The sequence below is a fragment of the Furipterus horrens genome, unplaced genomic scaffold, assembly GCF_987537825.1.
Source record: "Furipterus horrens unplaced genomic scaffold, mFurHor1.1.pri manual_scaffold_1, whole genome shotgun sequence".
Lineage (NCBI taxonomy): Eukaryota > Metazoa > Chordata > Mammalia > Chiroptera > Furipteridae > Furipterus > Furipterus horrens.
Genome location: NW_028327171.1, coordinates 197,813,542 through 197,839,713, shown reverse-complemented (window position 1 = coordinate 197,839,713; position 26,172 = coordinate 197,813,542). Strand labels below are relative to the sequence as shown.

At 35.2% G+C, this 26,172-nt stretch overlaps 1 protein-coding gene across 1 annotated transcript in view; it reads right to left on the bottom strand.

Annotated features, from left to right (window-relative positions):
* Positions 1–26,172, bottom strand: part of CPS1 (carbamoyl-phosphate synthase 1) — a 114,699-nt gene that overhangs the window by 83,329 nt on the left and 5,198 nt on the right. The window contains exons 2-7 of the mRNA XM_090283365.1: positions 14,990–15,099; positions 12,025–12,169; positions 10,502–10,591; positions 8,633–8,689; positions 5,425–5,517; positions 136–225 (exon numbers count right to left, since the gene is read on the bottom strand). Coding sequence (XP_090139491.1) covers positions 136–225; positions 5,425–5,517; positions 8,633–8,689; positions 10,502–10,591; positions 12,025–12,169; positions 14,990–15,099 — 585 coding nt within the window. The remainder of the gene's footprint in view (positions 1–135; positions 226–5,424; positions 5,518–8,632; positions 8,690–10,501; positions 10,592–12,024; positions 12,170–14,989; positions 15,100–26,172) is intronic.

Here is a 26,172-nt window from a genome sequence, read left to right as displayed (position 1 = left end):
CAACAAAAGAGAGTAGATTCCCTCGCATTCTGAGAGAACTCACCAGCTTCCTCTGAAACAGGTAGAAGAAATCAGCTCAACATTAAATGATCAATATTACAAATCCTCCCCCTTGAGATGGAACAACTTACTTACCTTCACTAGTAGGCGGATTACGTTGTTTTTTATCCCACAGTCTACAGCTACCACTTTTGTGGGGTTTCCTTTGCCGTACACCTTGACATCCTGCCATGTAAAAAACCAAAGAGTGAGAGGGAAGTTCCAGGGAGGAGGAGCACGTCAATATCATAAACATAATTGAGGACGCTTTGCACTTAAATTGGCAGCAAATTGATTGCTAACTTGGGAGTGACTGGCAGTTAACCAATTTGTAAGAAAAGCATAGCAAGTGCGACAGTCTGTATCATTTTTTATGAGGAAAAAAGTACTTTACTGTTTTATATCAAATCTCGATTGTGGTAATAACAATGATCTCTAAGAAACTGGTTGCTTCCGTAGCTAACAACCATCTTTCCCATATTTTGCCCCACTAACAAACAGTAGCAATGGAATTTTCAAGTATTATTGCCTGATTCAGCATTAGACAGATGCGGCAGTAAGTGCATCACGTTTTAAATAACACGTGATCCTCAATTTGCTATGAAGTGTGGATGGGGTAGAGCATTAGGCTTATGCAGTGGGGCTAATGGATAAAACTAGTATCAGAGTCAAAGGAATTGCTGAGCTGGTGTAGACCATGGGTCCCTCTAGGTTACCGTGCAATCATTTGCATTTAAATGGTAGACTTCATAGAAGGATCCCAGAGCATATCATGATCATTACCTGTCTTAAGCACTGCTTGGAGTCAGATCCATTTTCATCGGCATTTACCCAAGAAGTGCTTCCCCAAAGTCATAAAAGGAAATATAATAGAAATACCGGGAGAGAAGCCTAGAGGGTTGCGTGCCCATAGTGATTCCTGCTTTGAGAGTTAGCGAGCACATTCCGAATTTAGGATCATTCAAAGTTTGTAAAAAGTTTTAGATGAAAGTTGCAATTGGGATATTTGAAAAAACATTTTACTTTAACTGAAATTCTCTCTACAAAGTCTATGGAATGTGAAATCATAATCTTTAGACTACTTGAGGGAAAAAATATTAAAAGTTTATATTTTTTGTTCTGCTGACCATTCTAAAGGAAAAATAAAAAGTACCCCAGTCCTTCTATGATCTGGGGAAATTATTGCTGAACTGATCCATAAATGCTACAGATAATCTCTCCCATCAGATAATTTGAAAAAGTACAGATTTATTCTTCACCTTAGGTTTCTGCTACAAAATAAAGCAATATTACTATCTAGTTGTAGCTATACCAAATTGCAATTACAAGGCAATGAATTAAGTTATCAACCACACTCAAAATAAATTCATCATATAAATATAATCTGATAAAAATATACATTTTATCACAGCTATAGTGAAATTATTTAATTGCTCTGGCATTAAGAAATGGCATCAGACTTCATCATTGCAGTCTCTCCCTTGATTTAATATAGATAAAAATACAGATAGGCTCCTTATCTCTACACAAACATATTATATACTCTCCATACAAAATGATAGAAGTTAATTACGCAAGACCTCACAGAGAAGTGAATATATGAATTTGCTTTAGGATTTCCAAGAAAGGAATACATTATGCAATGTTTTCCAATCTTATTTGACCATAGATTTTTTTTTTTAAAGCTGAATGTCTTCTATGTCCAATGTTCCTCACATTTAGAAAATGCTAGGCTAGATGTCCAAGGAAGTACTCAATTTTAAAATGTGATCATTCTAGAAGAAAAAAATAACCCTCTCTTGTGCTGTATCTCAAACTAAACCAATTGATAAATGTGGAGAAAAAAATACAGGGAATTTTGCTGCGTGTCATTTGAATGGACAAATTTTTAAATTAAAAACAAATGAATATCACATGTGACATGATAAAATTCCAGATACATGAACAATCACATATCTAATTTAACAACTCATATGCTCCAAAATGATGTGAGTGCAGATCCATATTCAACATCAACATCAAGAATGAGAAGAAGGGGAATGGACTGGTATAAATGACCCCTGGGCATGGACAACAGGGTGGGGGTTGACTGTGGGAGAGGGGGGAGGTGGACGAGGTAGGGGAGAGCAATGGGGGGAAAGTGGGACAACTGTAATAGAGCAACAATAAAAAAAAAAAAAGAATATGTAATCCAATACTGATTTCCAAGGACCCAAACTCCTCATTCTCCCATTTCCATGCGACAAGAGTAGGAACACCAGATAATATCAACACAAGTTTTCTCTGAGTCTGACATGCTGCTAAACAGGCTATTGGTGCCATTTAAAATAATGCCCTGGTGAAATAACATTCTCACAGCTAGAACTCTTCATAAAATGCTGTCCTCCATAGTCATGCTCATTGGTGTTCAATCACAACATGAATCATTTCCCAAATGAACAGGTATCAGTAAGGGTGGGGGAAGAAGCTTCCTTTCTAAAGACCCTTAATGAGAAGGTTTTGTCACTGTAGCGGGGTAGAATACTCCATGCAACCAGTCAGCTTTAAAGTGCATTCATTCACTGTCCAATCATATGCTTTACCACTTTTGATTAGACATCCTTGAATCTTCACTTTACAAATGTAAAAAGTAGACGGCCTAAAACTATGTAAACTTATGATTAGTACATGACAATATGACTATGGTTACTAATAACTATTATTTCTAGTATTTTGGAAGGCAGTATAAGATGATTTTTAAGAGGCAGACACTAAAACAAACCTTCTTAGGTATAAATTTTGGTAACTCTTCACCTTGAGAAGGGAACTTAAGCTATATTTGTTTCTCCTTTGGTAAAATAAAATACTAATAATACCTACATCATAGAATTTATCTGAGGACTGAATGCATTAATCAGTGTAAAGTGCTTTAAAAAATGCCTGGTACATACTAGGAACTCAGCACATCCAGTCTATTGTTATTTTATTAATAAAGTTCATACTGGTTATTAAAAACAATGAAAATTTATATATTAATAAAGGACATATAAAGCCATCAGAAACACTGACTAAAGTATTCAGGAGCTGAAGGGGCAAAAGAATCTTTAACATCTCTACCACCAACTCTAACTACTATTTATTGGCTTTTTTCCTTGCTTTATTCCTTGCTTTATTCATTCATTCAATAGTTATTGAGCATGTACTATAAGAAAGACACTATGGAAAGTGCTGGGGATTCAGATAAGTAAGTCAAGACCTTTCATCTCAAAGAACTAACTGTAGACAAGTTAGAGAAACAATCCTTGCAAGAAACTAAATACAATTTGATATTTTTTTAAATAAACCTACTTATAAAATGACATGGAATACAAAAGGGGAGAGTAAGTCAGGGAAGGCTTCACAGAGGAACAATGTCCTGACCCTTTAAACTGACTTCTTGAAGGCAAGCAGAGGATAGAGCGAGAGGGAGATCCCAGGCAGAAGAGCAGAATATGCGTATTCTGACCTTGCCAGATGAAGGTTGAGTAGCGCCTAATTTTATAAGGAGCCTTGAGAGACTTTCTTGAATTTATGTAGTAGGATCCTAAAAACGGATCTTTCTGAAACTGTCTCAGTCAAACCACATCAAAATGTTCAGAAAAAATAGCATAAGGTTAACCTCACAGATTCTGGAGTCACTGGAGTTTAGGTTGAGGCTAGTTATAAAACTTCAGACAAGTTACATTTGATTTCAAATAGATTTACTTGATAAACCTCATTTCCTCAGCCATGAAATAGAGTTTTTAAATGGAAATTAGCTGAGTATTCAAAAAAAGGTTGCTTATTATTTTCTTCTAAGACAGAAAAAAGGGGGGGCTGCCTCTTTAAATAGACCATGATAACCATAAGCTATCTTAAGCAAGAAACTATATTTGATATATAAAGGAATAAAATGTCTTGGTGAATAATTCAATTTAAAATCAAATTTTAAAGAGAGAGACCCTTTGTTGCCCCAATGTTGATAAAAGAGAAGTTTGTAGCCATTGTGCCTGTAGTGAAAATAATTCCCAGTGTTGAGCCAGCTGATAGTAATGACCTCAAACACGTTTCAACCTGCTTGAGTTCTCCACATTCAAAGTTCAATAGTAATCAAATACACACTCCTAGGAAAGAACATTCTTCTCTGTCTCTTGTTTTATATAACAAGAACAGAAAGTAGCAATCCACCCTTTAAAATTCAAAGTACACCAAAAACTCTTCTAAAATTTTTCATAGTGAATCCCATTGACATCGCAAACTGCTAATGAAATCATCATTGTGCTCACTAAAACTAGTTGAAATCACTAAGAAAATAGGGTGATCTTTTATCTGGTCACAGTAGTGGGGTAGAATTCTGGTCATAGTTTTGTATGTTTAACCAATAACACCAAACCTTTTAGACCGAGCCCTAGTCCATCTCCACTCACCTTTAGCCATCTTTATGTGAATTCTTGGGTTCAACCACACAAAACAATGCGTAACTCCTCAAGCACACAACCCTTTGATCGCACCATAATGTTGCTATACTTCTATGCCTCTCAGACAAATGCCATTTTTTTGTGCCTGAAACTCAGTTATCCTAGTTCATCCATTTAACTACCTGCCCTTTATGTCTCAGAACAAGCCTAACTCCTCTGCAGAGCCTTCCTTGGCTTGGCTATCACATTCGATGCCACCCATGCATGTTCTTGCCTTTGTGGCAGCCTGTGTACATTTCAAGGGCAGCATTTACCACAAAATTCTGTCCATGGTGATCGCTCATTTGCCTGTCCCACCAGCTTTTATGTCCCCCAAAGACGGAGACTATAGCCCAAGAGACTTATATCAACATTAATAAATATTTAATTAAAACAATAGACATCTTTCTAAAATGTATTCTATGCCCTCTTATAAATATACACTAAACATACCTCACTTTGGGCCAGCACAGTGATTATTATGAACACTAGTTTTTGAATTGAACTTTATTACAATAGATCTTCAGTGTGTCAAGGAACACTGCTCCCTGCCCCAGATGACCCCATACTCTGATCAGTGTGTCTGATTTCTTCCAAATGCTCTTGACTCTCTGGCTGGCTATTTGCTCTGACTCGTGATTGTCACTATGCCTAACTCTGGCAAGTCAATGCCCTTCTCTCTTTTTTTGACATTGTTAAAGCTTTGAAATGGAAAATCAGAAAAAAATATTAAAATAATAGTAAACAATTTCTAACTTTAAATGCACTGATTTGTAAAATATATTTTAGCTACTATGAGACCTTTCTTTTCCCCTCATCTCTAGTACTTCTAAAAGATGACTTTGGCCTAAATGAACATTTTGATACCACAAGAAAGGAAGGTCTGAAGGGAATAAAACAAAACTATAAAATTTGAAGGAAAATTGCTCACCTTGGTTGAAACATCAGCGATCAAATTCTGCTTATTTGGATCCACAAAATCCACAGACTGACCTTCAAATTCAATCTTTCCAAGCATGGTGCCCTGTCAAATTACAAAATTAAACAGTGAAAAGGGAGCAACGATGAACGTGTTGACAGGATAACTTCACAGGGACTTAAACAGCTGCTCTGAAATTTCAATGTCATTGTAACTACTCAAACCAAATGCAGATCTTCATCATAACCTGGAGAGAAAAAAATAATTTGCATAGTACATTTTGGGACCCACTGTTGGAAGTACAATTATTTCTTTTAGGGCTGAGATAATCATCTGGGGCAAGCAAAGTCAAAGGCATCAGAATTTGGGTCTTCAGCTTCCAGTACTTGGGGTACCTGTTCCTTAGTGAATCTGACCTAAAGATGTTTCATGAGAGACATGGACAGAAAAATCTACTGAGAAAAAATATAAAAATCTAAATATTTTTGAAAATTGAAAAGAGTGGGAATTCATTGTATTGTGATAGTAAAATTAATTTCCCAAAATGTGAAACGCTATATAAGCCATAAGCTAAGAGAAGTGGCATCGAAAATATTCACTGCTTTAGACATGCTGATGTCTATGTGTACTTAAGAATCTGAACTTTAAAAAATGTCTAGCCTTCTGTGAAGTTTTCACAAATTGATAGCTTGAACATGGCAAGTGTTTTCTTATTATTATTATTTATGCCATGAGATTTACTTTATTTGTTAGTAAGTTCAATTTGACCTATTTAGAAAAATAGTATTTTATATATATCGTCGGCAGCCGTCCATCTCGAGAGACGATGGTGTAGCTTCTTAAGAGTCTATCTGCACCGCCGAGAATGGCTGTGCAGTCCGACTCGGGAGTGACACGGTATCTGTCTCCTCCCGTGTTGAATCGACATCTTGCGATGACGCTGGAGTGTCCTCTCCAGTGAAGCTGAAGCTACAGAGCCTGGGCAGGGTGATATGGAGGGTCTGCTGTTGCTCATGCAGCAGACCCCCCCTCTCTTCGCAGCTGAAGGATCCAAGGGAAAGACGGAGTCAATACAGCTTGGCTTCAGGTGCGCCGCAGGAGTTGCCGGTGTTGACTACAACGTCAAACCACCTTAGGGACTCCGGCTCCGGATTTTCTGTCGGGGTTTACTCCCTTAGCCTTTCCCCTGAAGAGGTATGCCGCAAGGCAGCGGAGGTTTTTTGGAGTCAGAGTTTTCCTTCTCTGATATTTTATATATATAGACAGTTACATATATGCATGTACATGTGTGTATATATATATATATGCCTGTGTGTATATGTGTGTATATATGTATATATATATATACAGTTATTTGTGTGATTACTAAAGTCAGAGTGCTACCTCAAATTCTTGAAAAAAATAACTTAAAAGCACCTTTTACTTTCACACTGGATTATTAATTTTCATGATGGCCTCTACTTTTAGAATTCAAATCACAGAATCCCCTTGACTATATTTATGGATCCTTAATTTTGAAATTTGGTTTTCAGTTCTCATTCCCTTCTTCTTAAAGCATGCTGAATGAAATCCAATCTTACTTTTCAGCCTAAGATTAATAGACTAAAAGCAACAGTATACATTTTCAATATGAGCTAGCACCACTCCAAATTAAATATAATAGGTGATCCTACAATTTTGCCTGTGCTAGCCTATTCAACCAAATTTTGAAAACCTAACTGCCTCTTATAAAAGAAGGGTTCATTTTAAACTAACAAAAAGAACACAATATGGTATTGTAAAGTGTTTTCCCAAATTAATAGGGCCTCACTATATTTTATTCAACTTGCCAATTCTGCAGCCCAAATTGAATTTCCCAATTTTATTTCCTTTCCATTATGGTAGCCTCATCACTGTTCACTGCTCCCACGATGTCATTGGGCTAAGAAAACACAAGTATCTACTTGGGATAGTTAACCACACTAACATCTGTTCTCAGGAAAACCATGTCAGAGGGAAGAAAACCAGAAAATCAGAAAATCAGTGGAAGGGTGACATAAATTCTCTGGCTTCCTTCTGGCCATGGGTCATGGTCTTATTTTCAAAGCCATACTTTCTTCTTTTTTTTTTAACAAGGTTCCTTTTTACTTTATTTTTATTTTATTTTATTAATCCGTATTTAGAGAGAGGGGAAAGGAGACAGAGACAGAGAGGGAGAGAAATATCAATGCGTGGTTGCCTCTCACGGCCCCCGATTGAGGACCTGGCATGCAACCTAGTCATGTGCCCTGGACTGGGAATCGAACCAGCGACCCTTCGTTCGCAGGCTGAGGCTCAATCCACTGCAACCAGGGTCAAAGCCACACTTCCTTTCTGTTTACAGATATCCTGTGTCAATACATTCGGACAAGAAATCTACAACAGATTTTCTTGAAGAATCTCTTTCACTTTGAAATTGTATCATTTTTTCTTTTTCTATGTAATATAATTCAATGAGACAACTTTAGTGAAATTTAAGGAATGTAGTTAACCTCAGGTAAAGTTTCTTTCTAATCTCAGATACGAAGTTGTTATGTTGGAGGTGGAAAAACTGTCCACTTCTCTTAACAAGAAGAAGCAAGCTGATGGTGAGGAGATACTATAAGAGGGGGGGTCAGATGTTTCAACAATCAGATATGAAAGCAAAACATAAACATACCTGTTATCAATGAGGCATCAGATCAGTCTCAAGAAAGACTATGTCATTGAGTTAACACATGCAGGGCTCATTTGACACACTCATGAAATATAACTCACTACCTTCACAGACAACTCCTCCAAGAGGACTGAACAAATAACAACACCAATGCTGCACACCTCCTGCTTTGCATTCCCAGCATGGAGGTGTCTGATTCATTTAAGTAAATAGTTATGCATATAAGTAACCTTGTCCACTTGTTTCACTAGTCCTGAGCTGAATTATAAAAGCCTTGACTTGTCGGGATCATGAACACAGTGTGGGCACTCCATCAGCTGCTGCTGAGTGAATTCATCTCAAGTCCATTCAGTAACAAACATCCCAAACAAGTATTCGGTCTTGAAAATTCCATCAGAAATAGTGAAACGAGATGACAGAAGCCCAAATGACAGAAATTAACCAGATTTGTTCTCTTACACACTAATGAATTCCTCAGGCACTGAGAAAATATATATATTTTTTCATGTGAAGAAACACAGATTTGGCTAAAGATGATGATCATACCTTATCCCGAATTATTTTAGACAGCATTCTTGTATCCACTCCATAAACTGCAGGGACCTAGAAAAAGAATCATGGTGACAGTGAAATTGGGAGAAATTAGATCCAGCGCATTGTTTTCAAGTTACAAGCTTAGCATCATCTATCTTCTTGAGCAGTAAATAATTTCCCTACTCCTTCTTTTCTTGACCCAGGGTGACTGTGTTGTCAGAACACGGTAAATTGCTGTTCCAGTTGGGCACAGGACTCCTAATACCCAGGCACTTCCTTAGAATAAAAAATGAGAAATTCTGAACATCAACTTTCTGCTACAGTTTTGTTGCTTTTAACACAGGATGTTAAATAATATTACACATATATATGTACACATATATATTGAAATAATGAAATGTGTGCACTTTATATGCAATGATATTTAAATAAAATGCAAATCCATGCTTATTGCCAAATGTTCCTGGGACATCACAGACACTCAGCACATTTTTCCGAAGGTCCTTGTTAAGTGGTCATGCTGTAATAAAATTTGCACGTTTTTCTAATAAATCACGCAGCACCACCATTTGTTTTATTTTCTTTGACTGGACTGGATAGAGACAGAGGTGATATAATGGAAGAGCAATGAGTTAGGAATTAGGAAAACCAGTTGTAATGTCTCTTTTCCCACCACTTATCTAAGTGAGGTCTGAGCAAGCTACTTTGTCTCATCTGTACCTCAAGGTGGTCAACTGGTTTTTACCTTACACCCTTCTTTATTCTGTGTGTCTGTGATCATGAAACCAGAGTCAAAGCACATTTCTAAAACAAACTAACAGCCATAAATGAAGCTTATATTTAAACTATAATTCTGACACAGAGCAGCTATAATAGCACAAAGGTAATATTAAAGGCCTGGTGGAGGTTGGGGGGAGTCTTCTGCATGACCATTACAAAAATTAGCTCTCTGAAAGCGAATTCAGATGGTTGGGAAGAAAATAGTAATAACCTGAGAAATGATATCACCTTCTTCCTTTTAATGTTTAGGAAGAATGAGAACTAGGGAGCCAAGATGAAGATTTTTTTTGATTTGTCAGAAAGAGGCAACATCACCCCAATAGGTAGACATTCACTGGAGAAGCAGAGCTTTAGTATAATAATATTTTGTCAAGTACAATCCCAGCAGTAAGTCAACAAAAAGCAGCTACATAAACACTGCAAATAAAGCTAAATATATAGCAGGTCCATTAACTTGAAGTGTGTCTGACATTCAAACCAGGAGAATTCTCTTATTTGATTAGAAAATAATAGTTTAAAAATAGGAAATATAAGATAAGATTTATAAACTTTTTCACTTATAACTTCAAATGAGATTATATTTAATTCTATGTCATAGAGTCATAATGTTTAATCCCAAAGAGACTCAATGGCCATCTGTTTACACTCATTAAGAATTAAAAATCTAAGGGGTATGCTATGATAATATAATCTGCACAGTCACACAGCTAGTTAATGGTAGAGCTGGTACTAGAACCCATGACAAAATTTGCACATCTGGGGGTCCTGGATAAAAAGGGGGGGGGTTAAATTGCTTGAGAGAACAGAAATTCTAAAATTTTCTCTAACCCCTTTCCAAGATTAGAAACGCAACCAAGCATGTCTGACTGCCACCTAGTGGATAAACTGAAAATATGTGGTCCTAGATGTTTATAAGAGAGCGAGCTCAGACCGTTCCATGTGTACTACGAGAAGGAATCGCTTTCTGAAATTTAAAAAAAAAAAAAATCCAAACGATACGATATGCCTCATCTGCTTGACCCTTTTCAGTTAGATGCACCTTCCCAACTTTTCCCAGACCCCACTGATCGTCCTTAGGTGATGCTCTACCATATTTCTCACCTTTTCTTCCTGTAGCCATTGCGCGAGACTCTTGGTAGCCAGCCAGTGGTTGTAGTCATTACTATAATTCAGCACCAGCAGACCTGCGACCTAGAAAGACCAGCAGTCATTTAAAAGGGGTGATCACAAAATATTATCCAACTCTTTGGACGTGGTTTAAGAGTCAGATGGCATTTTTTTTTTTTTAAGCTTTATCACATCCACTGATACGAGGCTAAATTTTTGGAGATGAAAGTAAAAAAGATGATAGACACTTTGCTCTTAAAATATACAATTGTTACCGCAATTATCTATCATGTGAGGAAACAGCTTAACCTGGTTTGCTAAATCCTGAGACTAAGCTTGATCTTCCTTCTTGTCACCTTGTCTTTTTCCTCAACAGCATTTATTAATAATGTAATTAATAATTGCTTATTTAATGTACAAGAAGAATGAAATAATATTTAATCCATATTTAAAGGTGAATGAAAAATTTGGGTAAAATTACAAGAAATAGAGCTAAAGGGGATGATCAGGCCACGTCATTCAAAAACAGAACGGTGGAAAACAAAAGGTGTCCGGGGACAGCCAACCGACCTGGAGTCTGCACAATCCTTGCCCATGTGGAAAGGCCACCCTCCCCTGCACACCCCCACTCTTATTAGGGATTTCTGGACAAAAGGGTAGGTAGGACGATGACCATGTCCAGCTTGAAGCAGCTAGAAGAGCTCAAGACCTTCACCCATTGTCCTTTATAAGATTATAAAGGGTCTTAAGTCTGAGAGGGAGGGATTGTTATTTTTTATTGTTAAAATAATTAATTAATTACTTTTTTTTAAAAGAAGAAGAATATATGAAAGAGTGAAGCAGGAGAGCTTGTATGTATGACCCATGGGCATGGACTTGGGGGGAATTGCTGGGGGAGGGGAATGCTGGGCGGAGGGGAGCAAAGGGGGAAAAATTGGAACTATTGTAACAATACAATCAATAAAACCTACTTTAAAAAAAAAGAAAAATAACAATAAAAAAAAACAGAATGGTGGAAAACAAAAGGTGGTCAATTTGGTGTGTACACTTTGAGTTGTCCATATGTTCCACATTCCTAAGACACTATCCATGGAAATTTTAATGTGTTTAGTTTTAGAGAAGCATATAAACTATCTTTTATTCATCTCCTAAATAAGATAAGATTAAAAGGCAAGTAGTTAATACAGAGTTGATTATCAAAATCCTTTTAAAAGGATATTTATTACCAATTCTTGTAGCATTGTTATTATTTGGACTTATAACAATATTTTTTTTCAAATAAATCCAAGTTTAATCCAAAGCATTAAAAAACACATCTAAAGTGTCCTGGGAAATAAAACTAAAATAATTTCATGCTAAAGATTATTCTCAAATATCTAGGATAGGGTTGAGAATATGAATTTAATGGTTTGTACTATGGTATTGAGGAAGAAACTTTACTCAACCTAGATTCTTAAAGTATATCAACTATACCCCACTCAAGTGGAGACTTTTGAAATAGTCATCACTGGTACTACCTTAATTCCATCAGACTCCAAGTATTTGCTAATTCCCATTTCATCCAGGGCAGCAGTGTCAGGAGCGCCACCATTCCCAATAATAGGATTGGCCATGGTCAGGATCTGTCCCCTGTAGGCTGGGTCAGTAATAGCTTCCGGGTACCTGGGTAAAGTAGTCAAAAAATTACCAACAAAAAAGTATATAGCCTTAATGCCTTAATTATTGAACCCTTGCAAATTACAGAACATGAGATTAAAATCCTGCAAACCTGCTTTTAGATTTTAGCAAGCCTAGGGAAATTTTATAATAAAATATGGAAGTTTATTTCATGATATGACTGATATGAAAAGGAAAACTGATTTTTAACTACTAAGGCATATTCTTATAAAATTTTTATTCTCTCGTTTTCTTAAAATTTTTAAGTCCTTAAAACATTCCTATAGGTCTTAATTTTTAAAATATTGCTCTAAAGTTTGCAGATATCCTGAAAATTCCCTTAGCCTATCAGACAAGTGTGAGCCCAAACTGATATTTACTCTTGAGGGTTACCAGTTTCACCAAAACATTAACTGTGAAAAATTAAAAGTATCTTTTAGGATACTGAAGAATATCCAGAGTATGTCAGTGGTGGTTTCATGGTGCATATGTTTATTAAAATTTACTGAACACAAACCACATAGTTAATGTCAATGGAATATGTATTTGACATAGCTGATTTTTAAAAGTTTAGTTTAGAAAGAAGTATATGTTTGAGAATTATTATCAACTTAGAAGAAAAATATTAGTCCCACAAAATTTACCTGACACATTTCTGACTTCTGAATTAAAACATCCAAATAACTATTTAATAACTATTTTAAAGTACTGATTATGGGATTAGAGGTGAATGCAAGGGGGCTTTATTTTAAAGTTTAGGGAAGGAAAAAAAAAGAATACTTGATATTTTTGATATATATGTATTGGTGTGTGTGTATATATATATCTTATTCTTAATAATAAGAAACTTTATTCCCATAAATGCCAGGAGCCTTTCTATAGCTATTGCATGCATTGAAATGTGTTACATTTCACAAAGAGTTAAACCTACTATTGCAAGTGAATTTAGGTGCTGAGGGGGACAGAACTGACAACCTTGAAACCAATGAAGTTCAGCTCAGGCAGTAGTCAACATAAATTCTTCAACTCCTATCCAGACTAACTCCTCCCAGAACTACCTCTGTCGACAGAACGCTTAGTCTTTCAGCTCAGCAACCCCTGAGGTGACTAACGTGCTGCGATATTTATCCACACCTCCATCAGCTAATTTCTCAGATGCCTCTCACTTGTCAAGAACTGATAATTTTTTAGCCAAAGCTAAAACACAATATAAATGCATTTCTTGAAGATGAAAAACAAAATAACCCCCTTAATTATCAACCACCTCACTGAGTCACACAATGAATTAAAGCAGCATTTCTTAATGACAAATAGGGTTTGTGGACTAAGCTCATTAATGAATGTCTTTTTCTACATCAAAAACATCTTTAATTAATTTAATTTTACTTTCCTTTCTTCTTTCTCTCCGTATAAGGTCTGTCCATTGTCTTTAACCACATGCCTACAATACTCCCCAATAAATGAATAAACACAGCTTGTCCTAGAGAACTACAATGTTCGAAGCAAATTAATCTATCAGGTCCTGTTTGGCTTGTGTGATGTGACAAGATTTATTATCCATAATCTATCACACAGAAGAAAACTCTAGTGCCCTCCATCATTCTGATCTATATTAAACAGTTGTTTGTTGGCAGGTATATTAACATGACTAGTGATTAGTGCTGTCGAAAAGCTTAAATAATTGCCTGGTGAAGCAAAACTTTTCAAACAGTTTTTATACACTGTAATTTAATGTTCTCACCAGTGGAACTATTTTGAAAACCTTCTGATATTCTTCATTTCAAACAGAGAGCCAAGAGTTTAGAGAAAATGTACAGTAATAACATAATGGAGGTTTGGTTAATCAGTCTTCAATATCAGTTAACCCAATGCCTCTTTGTCTTTATTAGGCTGACTGAATTTCACTAAAGAAGTGACCAAGTATTTTATAGTTTAGTCTATTGAATCGCTAATGGAAACCTCTTGAAAACTTCTAGTCATTTTTTTAAAGTTTTTTTTTTTTTTTTAATTTCCAGCTGTAAATGACTGTCTAATCCAGCCTCTCACTATTTATTTGTGGAAACCAAGATTCAGAAAGGTAGAGTGATTTTCTCAATATCACAAAATCACTAGAACTGAGACCAGAACTTCAGCCTCCTGGTTCTCAGATGAACAAACGTTTGTTGGCTAGCCAAGAACAGCGACGGGATTTCTGTAGCAACTCTTATCTTTGTTGCAGTACATCTCTTAGCAGATCTCAACAACTAAGTCAGGCTCCAATTGATAAATTTTGAAAATCTCTGATCTATGCACCTGGTCTTGCATTGAATACTTCAAAACAATAATTGTATTTGTTATTTCACCTTTCTTATTAGAGTGAAAAATTGTCTAAAATACCTAAGGACCTTCTTAGCTCCGTCGGGTAGTTCATACTAGATGTGCCAGGTTAATTCTTAATTTCACTAATAGAAGAGCACTGGAGTGTGCTCCCCATCTTTGCCCTGCTCCAGTTTTTGCATTAATCAGATCTATGTCTGGCCTTGCAGAAGCCTTTCGGTAATCTCACATAACCTGTGTCCTTGCACGATATGTTTCTAGAATTAATTTTGCCCCCCACAAGGGGGACACCAGTGTCCATGTTCTCTTTCATTTACAGCAGCAGAGAGGACTTCTGTGCCTCTTTTCAGGGCTGGTGGCAGCAGACTGCACACAGGCACAGGGTGACGTCAGGACAATAGGTAGTCTTATCACGATGCAGCGATTTCAACTTCTCACCATGAGTAAGATCATCCGGTGATTCTTCCACAGAGAGAAAGAATAAAGCCTTGGAACAGAAGCATTACTCACCCTCCCAGGCCAGTGTTAAAAACCACTTCACCAGCAACAGAGGATGGATGGCCAAAGGAGTAACCTTTCATCTTAGTTCCATCTTCCAGGACAATGTGTGCCGTTTGTGCCTAAAGAAGCAGATTCATGATTCTTAGCAGAATACAAAATGCAAAGGACAACCAGTTGGAAAAAAAAAAAAAAAAAAAAACCCAAAGGTACACTACCCAAACCAATTAAGTAAATGCAAAGTATATTTGATGAAAACACACCCACCGCCTAGGTTCAGAGTTTGCTCTACAGTTACTTGTCACTTTTCCTCAAATGCATGGCTTTTGTCACTGGCAGGTGTTTTATTTTGTTTTGCTTTAGCGAGGAACTGAAGCATGTTGATACACTGTCTATTCTAAGTCTACTTTTAGAGTTATTGTCCACCCAGAAATCCTTCCATTTAGCTGAAATGCTATGTCTATCCTTCCCCCTTAATATTCCCTAGCTTTGCTCAAGTATTGCTTTAAGGAAAGTTCATGAGCTTGCAAAACCATTGTGAATTGTACCATATAGCCCATCATCACTCTGAGGTTCAGAGCTAGAAGGAATCTTTAAGGTTCTCTATCAAACTGTTCCACGGAGCTCCCATGTTTGATGGAGTTGCCCCAAGGGCTGCCTCCTCCACCAGCTTTGTGATCATAAAGAAGCTGAAACTTGTTTCTCTCTTAATACTGATACAAAAGCACACACCAGGGAACATCTAAAAATATGTCATACTTTGCTTTTTAGTAGAGTTAATTATATCCATGTCTGGTGCTTTCTTTAAATTATAAAGCATTCTGAATTTCATTACTTTACCATATTAATATTTGAACCAGTTTCTATAAAATTCTTGGCTTAGAAGAGAGGCAATTAGAGAAACTTATCTAAAAAGCAGGCAGCATCCATTCCTTATAAATACTTTAAATTCTATTGTTGAAACAATTTAAATCTAACTCTCAATGTCCATAAAGTTCAGGAGAAAGAGAAATGTGTTAAAGTGCACCTTGGGATGCAGCATCTGGACTCTGTAAGAAAATCTATAGGACACAATCATTGGAATATAGTTAAAAAAAGAAATTATAAGAAGTTGTAATCATTGAGGAAATTTACATAATAATATTTGGTATAATTTTAAAGATTGAAGATGATATTATGATTATATTTTTAAGAGTTCTTGCTGTTTTGAAGATACACAGTGAAGTTCTGAAATGATTAAGGACAAAATAATATGATATCTGAGATTTGCTTTAAAAGGGATAGGGAAACAAGTATGAAAACAAGTTTGGCCATAAATTGAGATAGTTAAAGTAAGAGAGATCATTGTACTGCTGTTCTCCCTGCAAGAATTAAATGTGGTTATTAAAGATATGAGAATACTTACTCTCTACTTTCCTTCCCTTACATTTTTAAGACTGGACCCAGAATGTCTAATCGTTTTGTATCCTGCCTCCCACTTTCACTCTCTCTCTCTCTCTCTCTCTCTCTCTCTCTCTCTCTCTCTCTCTCACCACCTCCCCCCCCACACACACACACCTTGGTATGCAGCAGAAGCTCAATAAATGATTTCTAAACCTGTGTTTCTACTATCTTCTAACTTTATAACATGTACTCAGCTTTTCAAGTGTGAAAAAAACCTCATTTTTCTATAGTAATCTTTATAGGAATACAATGACTTTCATGTGCAAAGTACCCAAGTCTCTTGACATTGGAATGATCATTCTTCAGTGCAGTGTGTGATTATCTTTAAACCAATATATCATAGGCTTAAATATTGCCTGTGTGTGTATATACACATTAACTACTATACACACAAAACTACTTTAGCATTACTTATTAAAACTGATATGTATAAGATACTTCTTTCAACAGGTCAGTATATATATTTTTAATTTGAGGTACATTGCATGGATTTCAAGTTTATATATCTGAGAATCTGGATAAAATGTTGTGCTGCACCTTTTATGTGTATTTGTGTGTGTATGTGTGTGTGTGTGTGTGTGCACGCGCGCGCACACGTGCACACCTGGGCAGAGTTAGTTGAAAGGATTTTGCCCTTTTTTTAGCATATCAAATTAATTTTGAGGTAAAGTTTTGTTTTACCCATATTCTTAGAACCAGTGTTTGAAATCTCAAGCTTGACACTTTAAGTAGTTACGGTGATCTCAGCTTGACACTTAGTCTTTAAATAGTTATGGTTTATCATCTCAGCCACTAAACTAAAAACGTTTTTGGAATCAGTCAGGACAAAGGAAACCACAATAATTAATGTAATGTGAGTGAAGACAAGACTTCGCTTGCTGAGAAAGCAGCTTAACACACAAGTTCTGAATTCTGCTCCTGTATCCAAGATACCACCTTTGCACATCACTTCTATTAGTATGGTATTCTTTTTTATATTTTATTATGTCAGCTGTTGTTTATTTGTAATTCAAGGCAGAGGATGGTTATTCAGGAACGTAAGAGTGTAATGCTCAGTATATTTCCAAAAGCCATTATAAGCTCTTCAAATGTCTATGGCGATGGTTCTCAATAGAGTATGTTTATTGGGAAAACTCCCCAGGTAACTCTTGATGGTTCACTAGGTGAAACTTTTGGTCCAAGTAAAGGAAATTCAATGTCAAAAATATTTTCTCCTGAAAGCATTATTTTCTATTCTCAAGAAAGTCATGTGTACCCGAAATGTTTTCATAAAGTAGAAGGAATAAAGGAAAGATGTTTCTCCAAGAAGATGTAACTTTGATAGAACCTAAAATCACTGTACTAACATACAAGTTCACAAAACTTGTGTGTTAACTGCAGATTTCAATTGTTTCTATATGCCAGTCTATCCACCCTACTCTGAGCCATACTTACCTAAAATATTACCTCTACTTATATTTTTTCTTTTACTTTATCATCTCTCCTAAAAATTTCAAATAGTCTGATCTATGGATTAGCAACCACCTAATTGGTTTAAAGAAACGTAAAAATTAACATAAGCAAATCTAACTCCTGTTAGTCTGTTCCTACAATTTGATTTAATATTTTTCTTTCTCTATTTATGGGACTCGTTTTCAACTTTGCTTTCCATCTTTTAAAGATATATTTGAGAATATATTTACTATTGTCTGAAATAGTCCCTGAGATAGTGCTCAATATGTCTTTTTTTTCCTGTACTTATTTTTTGTTCTTTTTGGCATCTTTTATAGATCTTCCAGGCCTCTATCCCACTACACATTATATTGTTACAAGGCTTCTGTTTATTGCTTATGGTACCCTTTATATTCCACTTAACAACATTGACCTCCAATGAATTTAAAATGATGAGTGTCAATTGACTTATCTATGAATTGATGGAGGAACTCGGGACAAAGAGCTATTATTTGGAATCCCCTCTTCTGGCTAACAGTTCCCCAAATGCTATTTCATTCCCACAAATCCAAAACAAATCACCTTGTTACTATGGTAAGATACTTTAGTAGCCTCAATCCTGGTAAAAAGAAGTTTGTAGCCCAGGAATTAGACTATAATATTAAGTTATAATTTAAGTACCTACTGACAGAACATGGTGGTACTTAAAATGCTGAAAATGCAAATGAAACTTTAATAAAAAGAAATATGTACACTTGTAGAATATCAGATTATATAAATGAGTTCAAGATTATATAAATGAGTTCTACAAAGTAAAGGACCTCTATTATGAATGTTTAATTAAATGAATATTCCAAGACAGTTTAGACATTCAAGTCACAATATGTGCCAAGTACCCTGATAAGCTCATGGATAAATGTCCCCTGTTGCCTCATGCAGTAATAGGGCTGTATATGTGCATGGATAATAAAAAAAGAGGAAAATTTGAAAAGAATATAATTGAGGCCCCTGGATATATCAATACACAAAAAATATCATCATTTCTCTTGGGAGACTTCTCTTTAGTAAAAAGTTTATACTTTTCCATGCATGGATTTGGTAATAAAAATTAAAATTTTAAGAAAAAAACTGATGTCAACATTTCAATTTGAAGTCCAAAATTTAAAGGTTCCTTCAAGTCTTTGCTGAAATGCCACCCTTCTTCTGGGGGGACCTACCTTGACTCCCCTATTTAAATAGACAATATGCCTCCCAGCATGCTATCTCTTTAGTCTACTCTTTTCTTGTAGCATTCATTGCCTCTTAACACATTGTTCAGTGTTGTATTTAAAGTATGTCTTATCCCACTAGAGAGTGAACTTCACATGGGCAGCATGTTGGGTCAGCTTCATTTACTGGTGTGCCTCCTGGGCCTACTTCCTGAAGAAAATAATATTAAAAATTACTGAAAAGTATTATGGCGCATTCAAATTTTTTGTTTGTTTTAGGTATGAATTTAAAAATAAGCAAATACCTGTTCTGAGTCGCTTTTTTATTATGTTTTTTATTATGTTTTTCATTATGTTTAACTAATAATGCTTTTCTATACTATCTTAAATGTAGTCTCATAAGGTGAAGATATTATGGCAGGAAAGAGACGTGAGTGTCATTGAGAGATAAAGGAGTAAAGGAAGATAAGATCAGTGGATCGTTACACCATATTGCATATTAAGTAATGTACAGCATACTTAATATGCATATGGTGCAGAATTAAGGCAAATAATCATGATAATTGAAAACAAAAGGATTATTTATATCAGTTTACTGGGTATGTCACATGAAAGAGGGTGAAGTATCTGAAACACATAACCGTTTCATTATTTCATTTTGCAATACAGACAAAGGATGAGACAGCTCTCCTTGGCCAGTGTATTCTAAAACATATAATAAAAGATGAAAATCCTGTATTACTCTATTAGTTTAAGACTAATTTATACAAATGAATCTTGAAAAAAATTATTTTACATTTTTCACATTAGTCTCACGTATTTTTTGCACTAACAGACTCAAGTGAAAAGTCTAAATCTAATTCAAAAGGGATCAAAAGTTATTTTGAACACTAAAAACTGTTTACTTTTTAATTACCAAAATGATTTTAACAAACAGGTATTATTCACCTCACTCAGTTTGAAAACTGAGTTTAACTTGCTGCTGCATCCCTTTCAGTTGATCATTACAGGGCAATACAAGCAAGCAGCAGATTCTGAGGTGAGTTTAATCTTGGTGGAACTGAGAAGGATATTACTGCGGTTTGCTCTCACTAGATACAGAGAACAGCTCTTCTCTTTCCAAATTATGAATACTTATAGAAGCATTATTTGCACCTGGCTATTTGGGGGTTTTCTTTATTTGTTTGTTTTATTTGTTTTAATATGTCCTTAGATCTCTTCATCTTACTTTTTCCCCACTGGGTCTTTTACTAATATTCCACTAACTTTTCTTAGTGAAACTTTTATGTAAATTAAATTCCATGTGTGACAGGATCCACCTAGTGGATTAATTTTAACTGAGTACTCATTTGTACTATAGTGTAATTCTTTATCATTAATTAAATGTATATAAAACCACAGAATATTCTTTAACTCTCAAGATCATAGCCAATAAAAATTTTATCTTAATTCATTATCTAAATTTAAATTTTAGTGCCTCAAAGTCAAAAGACTATTTAGATGTTCTTATTATTACCCTTATTCATATTGACTCAACCAAATTGTCAATAAAGTGCTGAAATATAACAAAAAAAATCTTTGGGATTGTATGCATTAGTCTTCAGCTTAGCAGTTAGGAGATAGTTAAACAGATTTTATTAATCAACCCTTTTTCTCCACTTACTATTATTTATCACCCAACATACATAGTCCATTAAAGGTAAAAAGAGAAGAACATTATCACAAGAGTCAACAGAGCATGAAGTCTCTGTTGAAATCTCATTTCAATAAGGTAAAGTACATCAGGTTTGGCAAATGCTTAGATCACAGATTTTGAAAGATAAAATACTTATTCATTTGGAAGTCCATATATCTATATATACTATTTCCTAAGTAACTACTACCCAAATTTGCTTATATACTCATAATCTAAATTTCAAGCCAGTTTAAAAAGATAGTTCAGGGTAAGAGTAGAGTATAATTTTCTATCCATCCAGGGAAGAAATTATTTTATATAGAGAGAGGATAGACTTCTAGAGAAAAGCTGTGAGAATAGCAGATGCTTTAGAGAAAAAAAAAATTTGTAGACTATGGGCAATCACTTACTTTACCCTGGCCCCATCCATCCCAGTCTGTGCATAGCCTTATCCATTGGGGACTGTTGGAAATCCTGCTCAGTGGACAGGCAGAGGAAGAAGTAGGAATGAGCCTAGGCTGGAGAGAACTAACCATTCTTTCACCTTTTACAATTTCGCTTTCTCTTTCCCTCCCACACTTTTCCTGGTGAAATATGGATTTTATTAGTTTGGAGGGGGGCTTGTTTTTTGCTTAGTTTTGGTTTTGGTCTTATACTTCTGATAAATTGTTTATTGAAGGTCAGTTTTTCAAATGCTTTAAAAGACTTTGTCAGAAAAACAAGTCTTGAAGGGCCACTTGGCATAATGACTCCGGTATGCCCAAGTTCTTACCCTCATTCCGGCCCTCTTTTCCTTCCTCCCATCCAAATTCTCCCTCTGGTTAGAAGCCCAGACTTAATCATCTTCATACCAAACAAGCAGTGAAGGACTTGTCACCTCCAAAACTAAGTTTAAACAATAACTAGCACTCATAATTCTCTTCCCTATATCCAAGTAGAAGACTAATTTATCCAGTAATATCATAGGCAACACCAGACAACATCAAGGAGAGATAGCTTGCCTTCTCTGTCCTACACAAGTATCACCAGCACCAACACAGCATCTGGCACATAGTGGGTGGTTGGGGAAACTATTTTGCACCTTTCTGAATTCATACTTTGGCCCGTGAAGTTAATTTTCAGGGACTCTCAAAGGGTCATTTAAAGCCTGGTCATGAGGAAGAAGTAATAGGAGTGATTGGTGACTTTAGGAAATGGAATTGAGCAAGACTGGCTCAGCTCTTCTAAACTCTTTTCATAGAAACCTATGCTCTGGTGTACATCAAGGCAGTAGAGCTCTGGTTGTGAATGAATATATTTCATTACAAAACAAAGCCCTGTTTTCCAAATGCCTGTAGCAGTAATGAAGCTGATTTTCACACCCCTGTTTAAACGCTATGCCTTATTTCTCATTGACTCTAAGCTTAAGAGTTGAGGGGAAGGTGTGATTATTACCTGTAAAAATCCTACCAGTAGTAAATACCTAGAAAATATTAATTGGTGAAAGGAAGGAAGGAAGGAAGGAAGGAAGGAAGGAAGGAAGGAAGGAAGGAATGAAGGTAGGAAGGGCTAACAGCTGGCAAACATGCTGCATGATTCTGTTTTTGTTTCTCTGGGACAAAAAGACTGGCTTACAAATCACACTCCTGCTTTGCTCTCAAGTCATGTTTAGATTACAGTAGTCCCTCTCTATATCGTGGTTCACTTATCGCAGCCTCACTGTATTGCAGGATTTTTTAAAATATTATATTTAATTATTTATCACGGATTTTTCGCTATATCTCAGGATTTTGCGGTATTGTATACATATGTTGTTAAAGTTATGTAGGTTTAAGAGTGTAGTATATGTTTAAGAACATAAATAGTGTTTATGAAAGTGTGGGAAAGGTTAATTAGGGAGTGGGAAAGGTTAATAAGGGACTGGGAACCATTTATAAGTGTGTGTGGGAAGGGTTTATAAAGCCTTAAAATATATATAAATACTAAAATAAATGTAAGGTTCCTACTTCACGGATTTTCACCTATCACAGGGGCGTCTAGAACGTAATACCTGTGATAAGTGAGGGAATATTGTATTCCTCTTAGGCTCTGCTCACAAAAATGAGAAGCAATGGGAAATTTATAGCTGTATTTAATTCCACATGATCTATTTCCTGGAGTCTAGGTAAGAGAATAAAGGACCCCAGCTTCAACAGTATTTTCTCTTTCATGTTCCACCAAGTAGAGATGTAGGTGAATACAGCAATTTATTTTTATAAAGCCATTGTATCATAATTAAGCTTTATTCACACTTTAGTAAAATTACTATAGTTAGATAATCTACTAAATGTTTAGCAGAGTACTGCTAAATTATTAAATAATGAACTCAGTAGAAGAGGAAAAGTTACAATAGAAAAGAAAAAGACAAAAGATAAACATACACTCCCTCCCACATCCATGTACTCTGTTATTTATTCCAATACTGATACTATTAAATATTATTAAATTTTTATTTTTTATTTTTTACTTGACATATTTCATTTTAACCACATATTAAATTCTTAATTCATTTGTCTTATTTTTGAACTATTTTTTAAAATAGATTTCTTATTCAATATTTTTTTCTAAAAGTGGTATTATACAAATCTTTTAGAACCAAAGATATTGAGTCTAATATTAAAATATCAGAGTTTCTCTCTCTCTCTCTCTCTCTCTCTCTCTCTCTCTCTCTCTCTCTCTCTCTCACTCTCTCTCCCTTTCTCTCCCTTTCCCCTCTCCCTCCCTCTCATTTTTCTTAACATCTCTTGGGAGGAACAACTTTGAAATCACATCTGCTTCTAAGAATCCAAATTCAGAATAAGAATCCAAAGACTTTTGAGAGTCTCAAGAAATAACGTTCTGTTATTAATGGGGGGTTTAATGTACAGCATAGAAGGACACCTGAGTAGCTTCCTTTCTTCATGCATCTCTAATACATAAGAATTAGCTCAGACTTCACAGGAATATGACACAGCTTCTAAACGTCAGTCAAGGTCCAAGGTCCTAAAGTGCCCTCAAGTTGCCCAATGTTCAAGAGCAGACATTCACTTTTTGGTGCCCACCAAGCTCAAGGTCAACATGCAACTGCCTAAAATGAAATTCACACACACAGGTATTTCTTTACACCCTTTAAAAGTCTCCTGATTGACCTTGAACTGATGCTTAAATTGTATTTGTAATTAATATCTACAACTCTTCAGAATTACATTTTTCTTCCATCCATATAATTATGTTGCAAAACATAAAACAATCCCCTACCCCCACACAAACCAAAAATTAAAAATAGGTCAAGCATTTGTAACCAATATGGATAGCAAAGAAATGCATTAAAACTAGTTTATGCATATAGTTTAATCTCTTTTAGCCTGAAGCAGACAGGTATTGTGAACCTAGGAGCCAGTTACTTTATAAAATAATTAGTCAAAAATTGTGTTTTTTTGTAACATTAATGATTTTTAAGGACTAAAGATGGAAATTAGTAGTCTGCACATTCTAATAATACTATTACTTTTGTTTGCAAATTTAAAAGAGGACTGTCTATAAGGTTGTAGATTTTTGAACACATAATAATAGTTAAATGAGTTAAATGTAATTATTCCATTTAATCTTTTATTTTACAATTTTATTTTTCCCAAAATTACATAAATTTTTACATGATCTCTATCTGTATGTTATTTTTTAAATGAACATTTTGATAAACTGAGCAATGTTTAGATGTTTGAAAATTGAAAAACAATGTGTTTTGTTACAAACACATCACAATATTTTGGTTAAAGTAGAAGAAATATGTCAACTCTAAACAACATTGCCCTAAAATGTCCTACTTTAAAAATTACTAATAGCCATATAAAACACCCTTGCTGATTCGTTCATTTAAACAATCTGTTCTCAAAATACAACCAATAAAAAGTAAGGAAAAATATAATTTATTTTATATTAAGATAAAGTACAGTATATAAGTGGGCTCTTGAGTAAGCAATAAAATTACAACAGGAAAAATGATTTAGAGCGTTCTGAAGCCACGACTTCAGATATATAAGCACGGCAACAAAAACGCCAAATTAAAAAGATCCATGTGGTGTAGGAGGCCTAATTATAATTCTAACAGGGTTTGCTACATGTGTATTTTTACAGAAACAGACATTGTGTCCTTGTGTGAACTACAGTCTTCACACATCTCTGAAACAGGAAGAAGAGCATTGTTTCATCCCCTGGGTGTGAGAATTCACTGGTAAAATGTTCTGGGCTGGATGTAAAGCCTCAAACTAATTTAGCAATAAGATTAATAAAAGATTTTAATTTAAAACATTAGCCTGCCCTGGCTAGTGTGACTCCATGGATTGAGCATTGGCCTATGAACCAAAGGTTGCTGGTTCGATTCCTGGTCAGGGCACATGTCTGGGATGCTGGCCAGGTCCCCCACTGGGATGGTGCAAGAGGCAACCCGTCAATGGTTCTCTCACACATTGATGTTTCTCTCCTTCTCTTTTTCCCTCACCACCCTCTAAAAATAGATAAATAAAATATTTTAAAAAAATAAAACATTATACCTACAATAATCCATTTAAGCTAGAGTGAAATAAAAATGATTTACTCTGGAAATCTGACTGTATTGTTGTTAAACAATTTGGCTATATAAGTTATTTACACATCAGAAAAAGTAAAAGCCCCATGTGTTTATTTCCATTTTCACCAAAGCCTGAAGCTATATACCATATTTGATTTCTGGCTTACCTGATGATTCTTAGCTATCAGTTCATGTCAGTACTTATCTGCTTAAGAAATAAAATAAATCTGACCCAAGTGTTGGCAAGAAGGAAGCTTAAAGCCAGAATTCATTTCAGTTTATTATTGCATAGGTAACACAAAAAAGTTAAAATCTTGAAATGTTCTTTATTGGTAGATGGAATCTTATGTTTTTACTCTTGAACTTATACTATCAAATTACGGATACTTACAATTCAGAATTACAGCACAATTTTCTATGTCTAGAATATTTAATGAGACTTTGCTGCAGTTATAATGTCAACATCTCAGGATTGCAAAGTACCATAACAGCAGTAATCAATTAAGCCTTACGACATCCTAAGTTAATATTCAGTCATCTGCCTTTGGTTAAACATAAGCCAGTACTGGGGGGAAAAAATCACATGGTTAATTTCCTTGAATACATCTATGTTACAGGCATTTATAAACAAATGAGTCAGATTTATAAGTAATTTTTATTCTAGCTATGTTTCTCATTATAAATAAAATATAGCATTTAGAAACATTTTATTTAAAATATGCTTATAAATTATAGGTTTACTAACAAGTACATAAGGGGCATCTGCAATGTACAGTTACGAACATGAGAGGTATCTCCAATACTGTAAGGTAATTTTTACTTTATGATAATAAAGTCAACTTGTCTTATATTTAATTCTAAATTCTACACCATA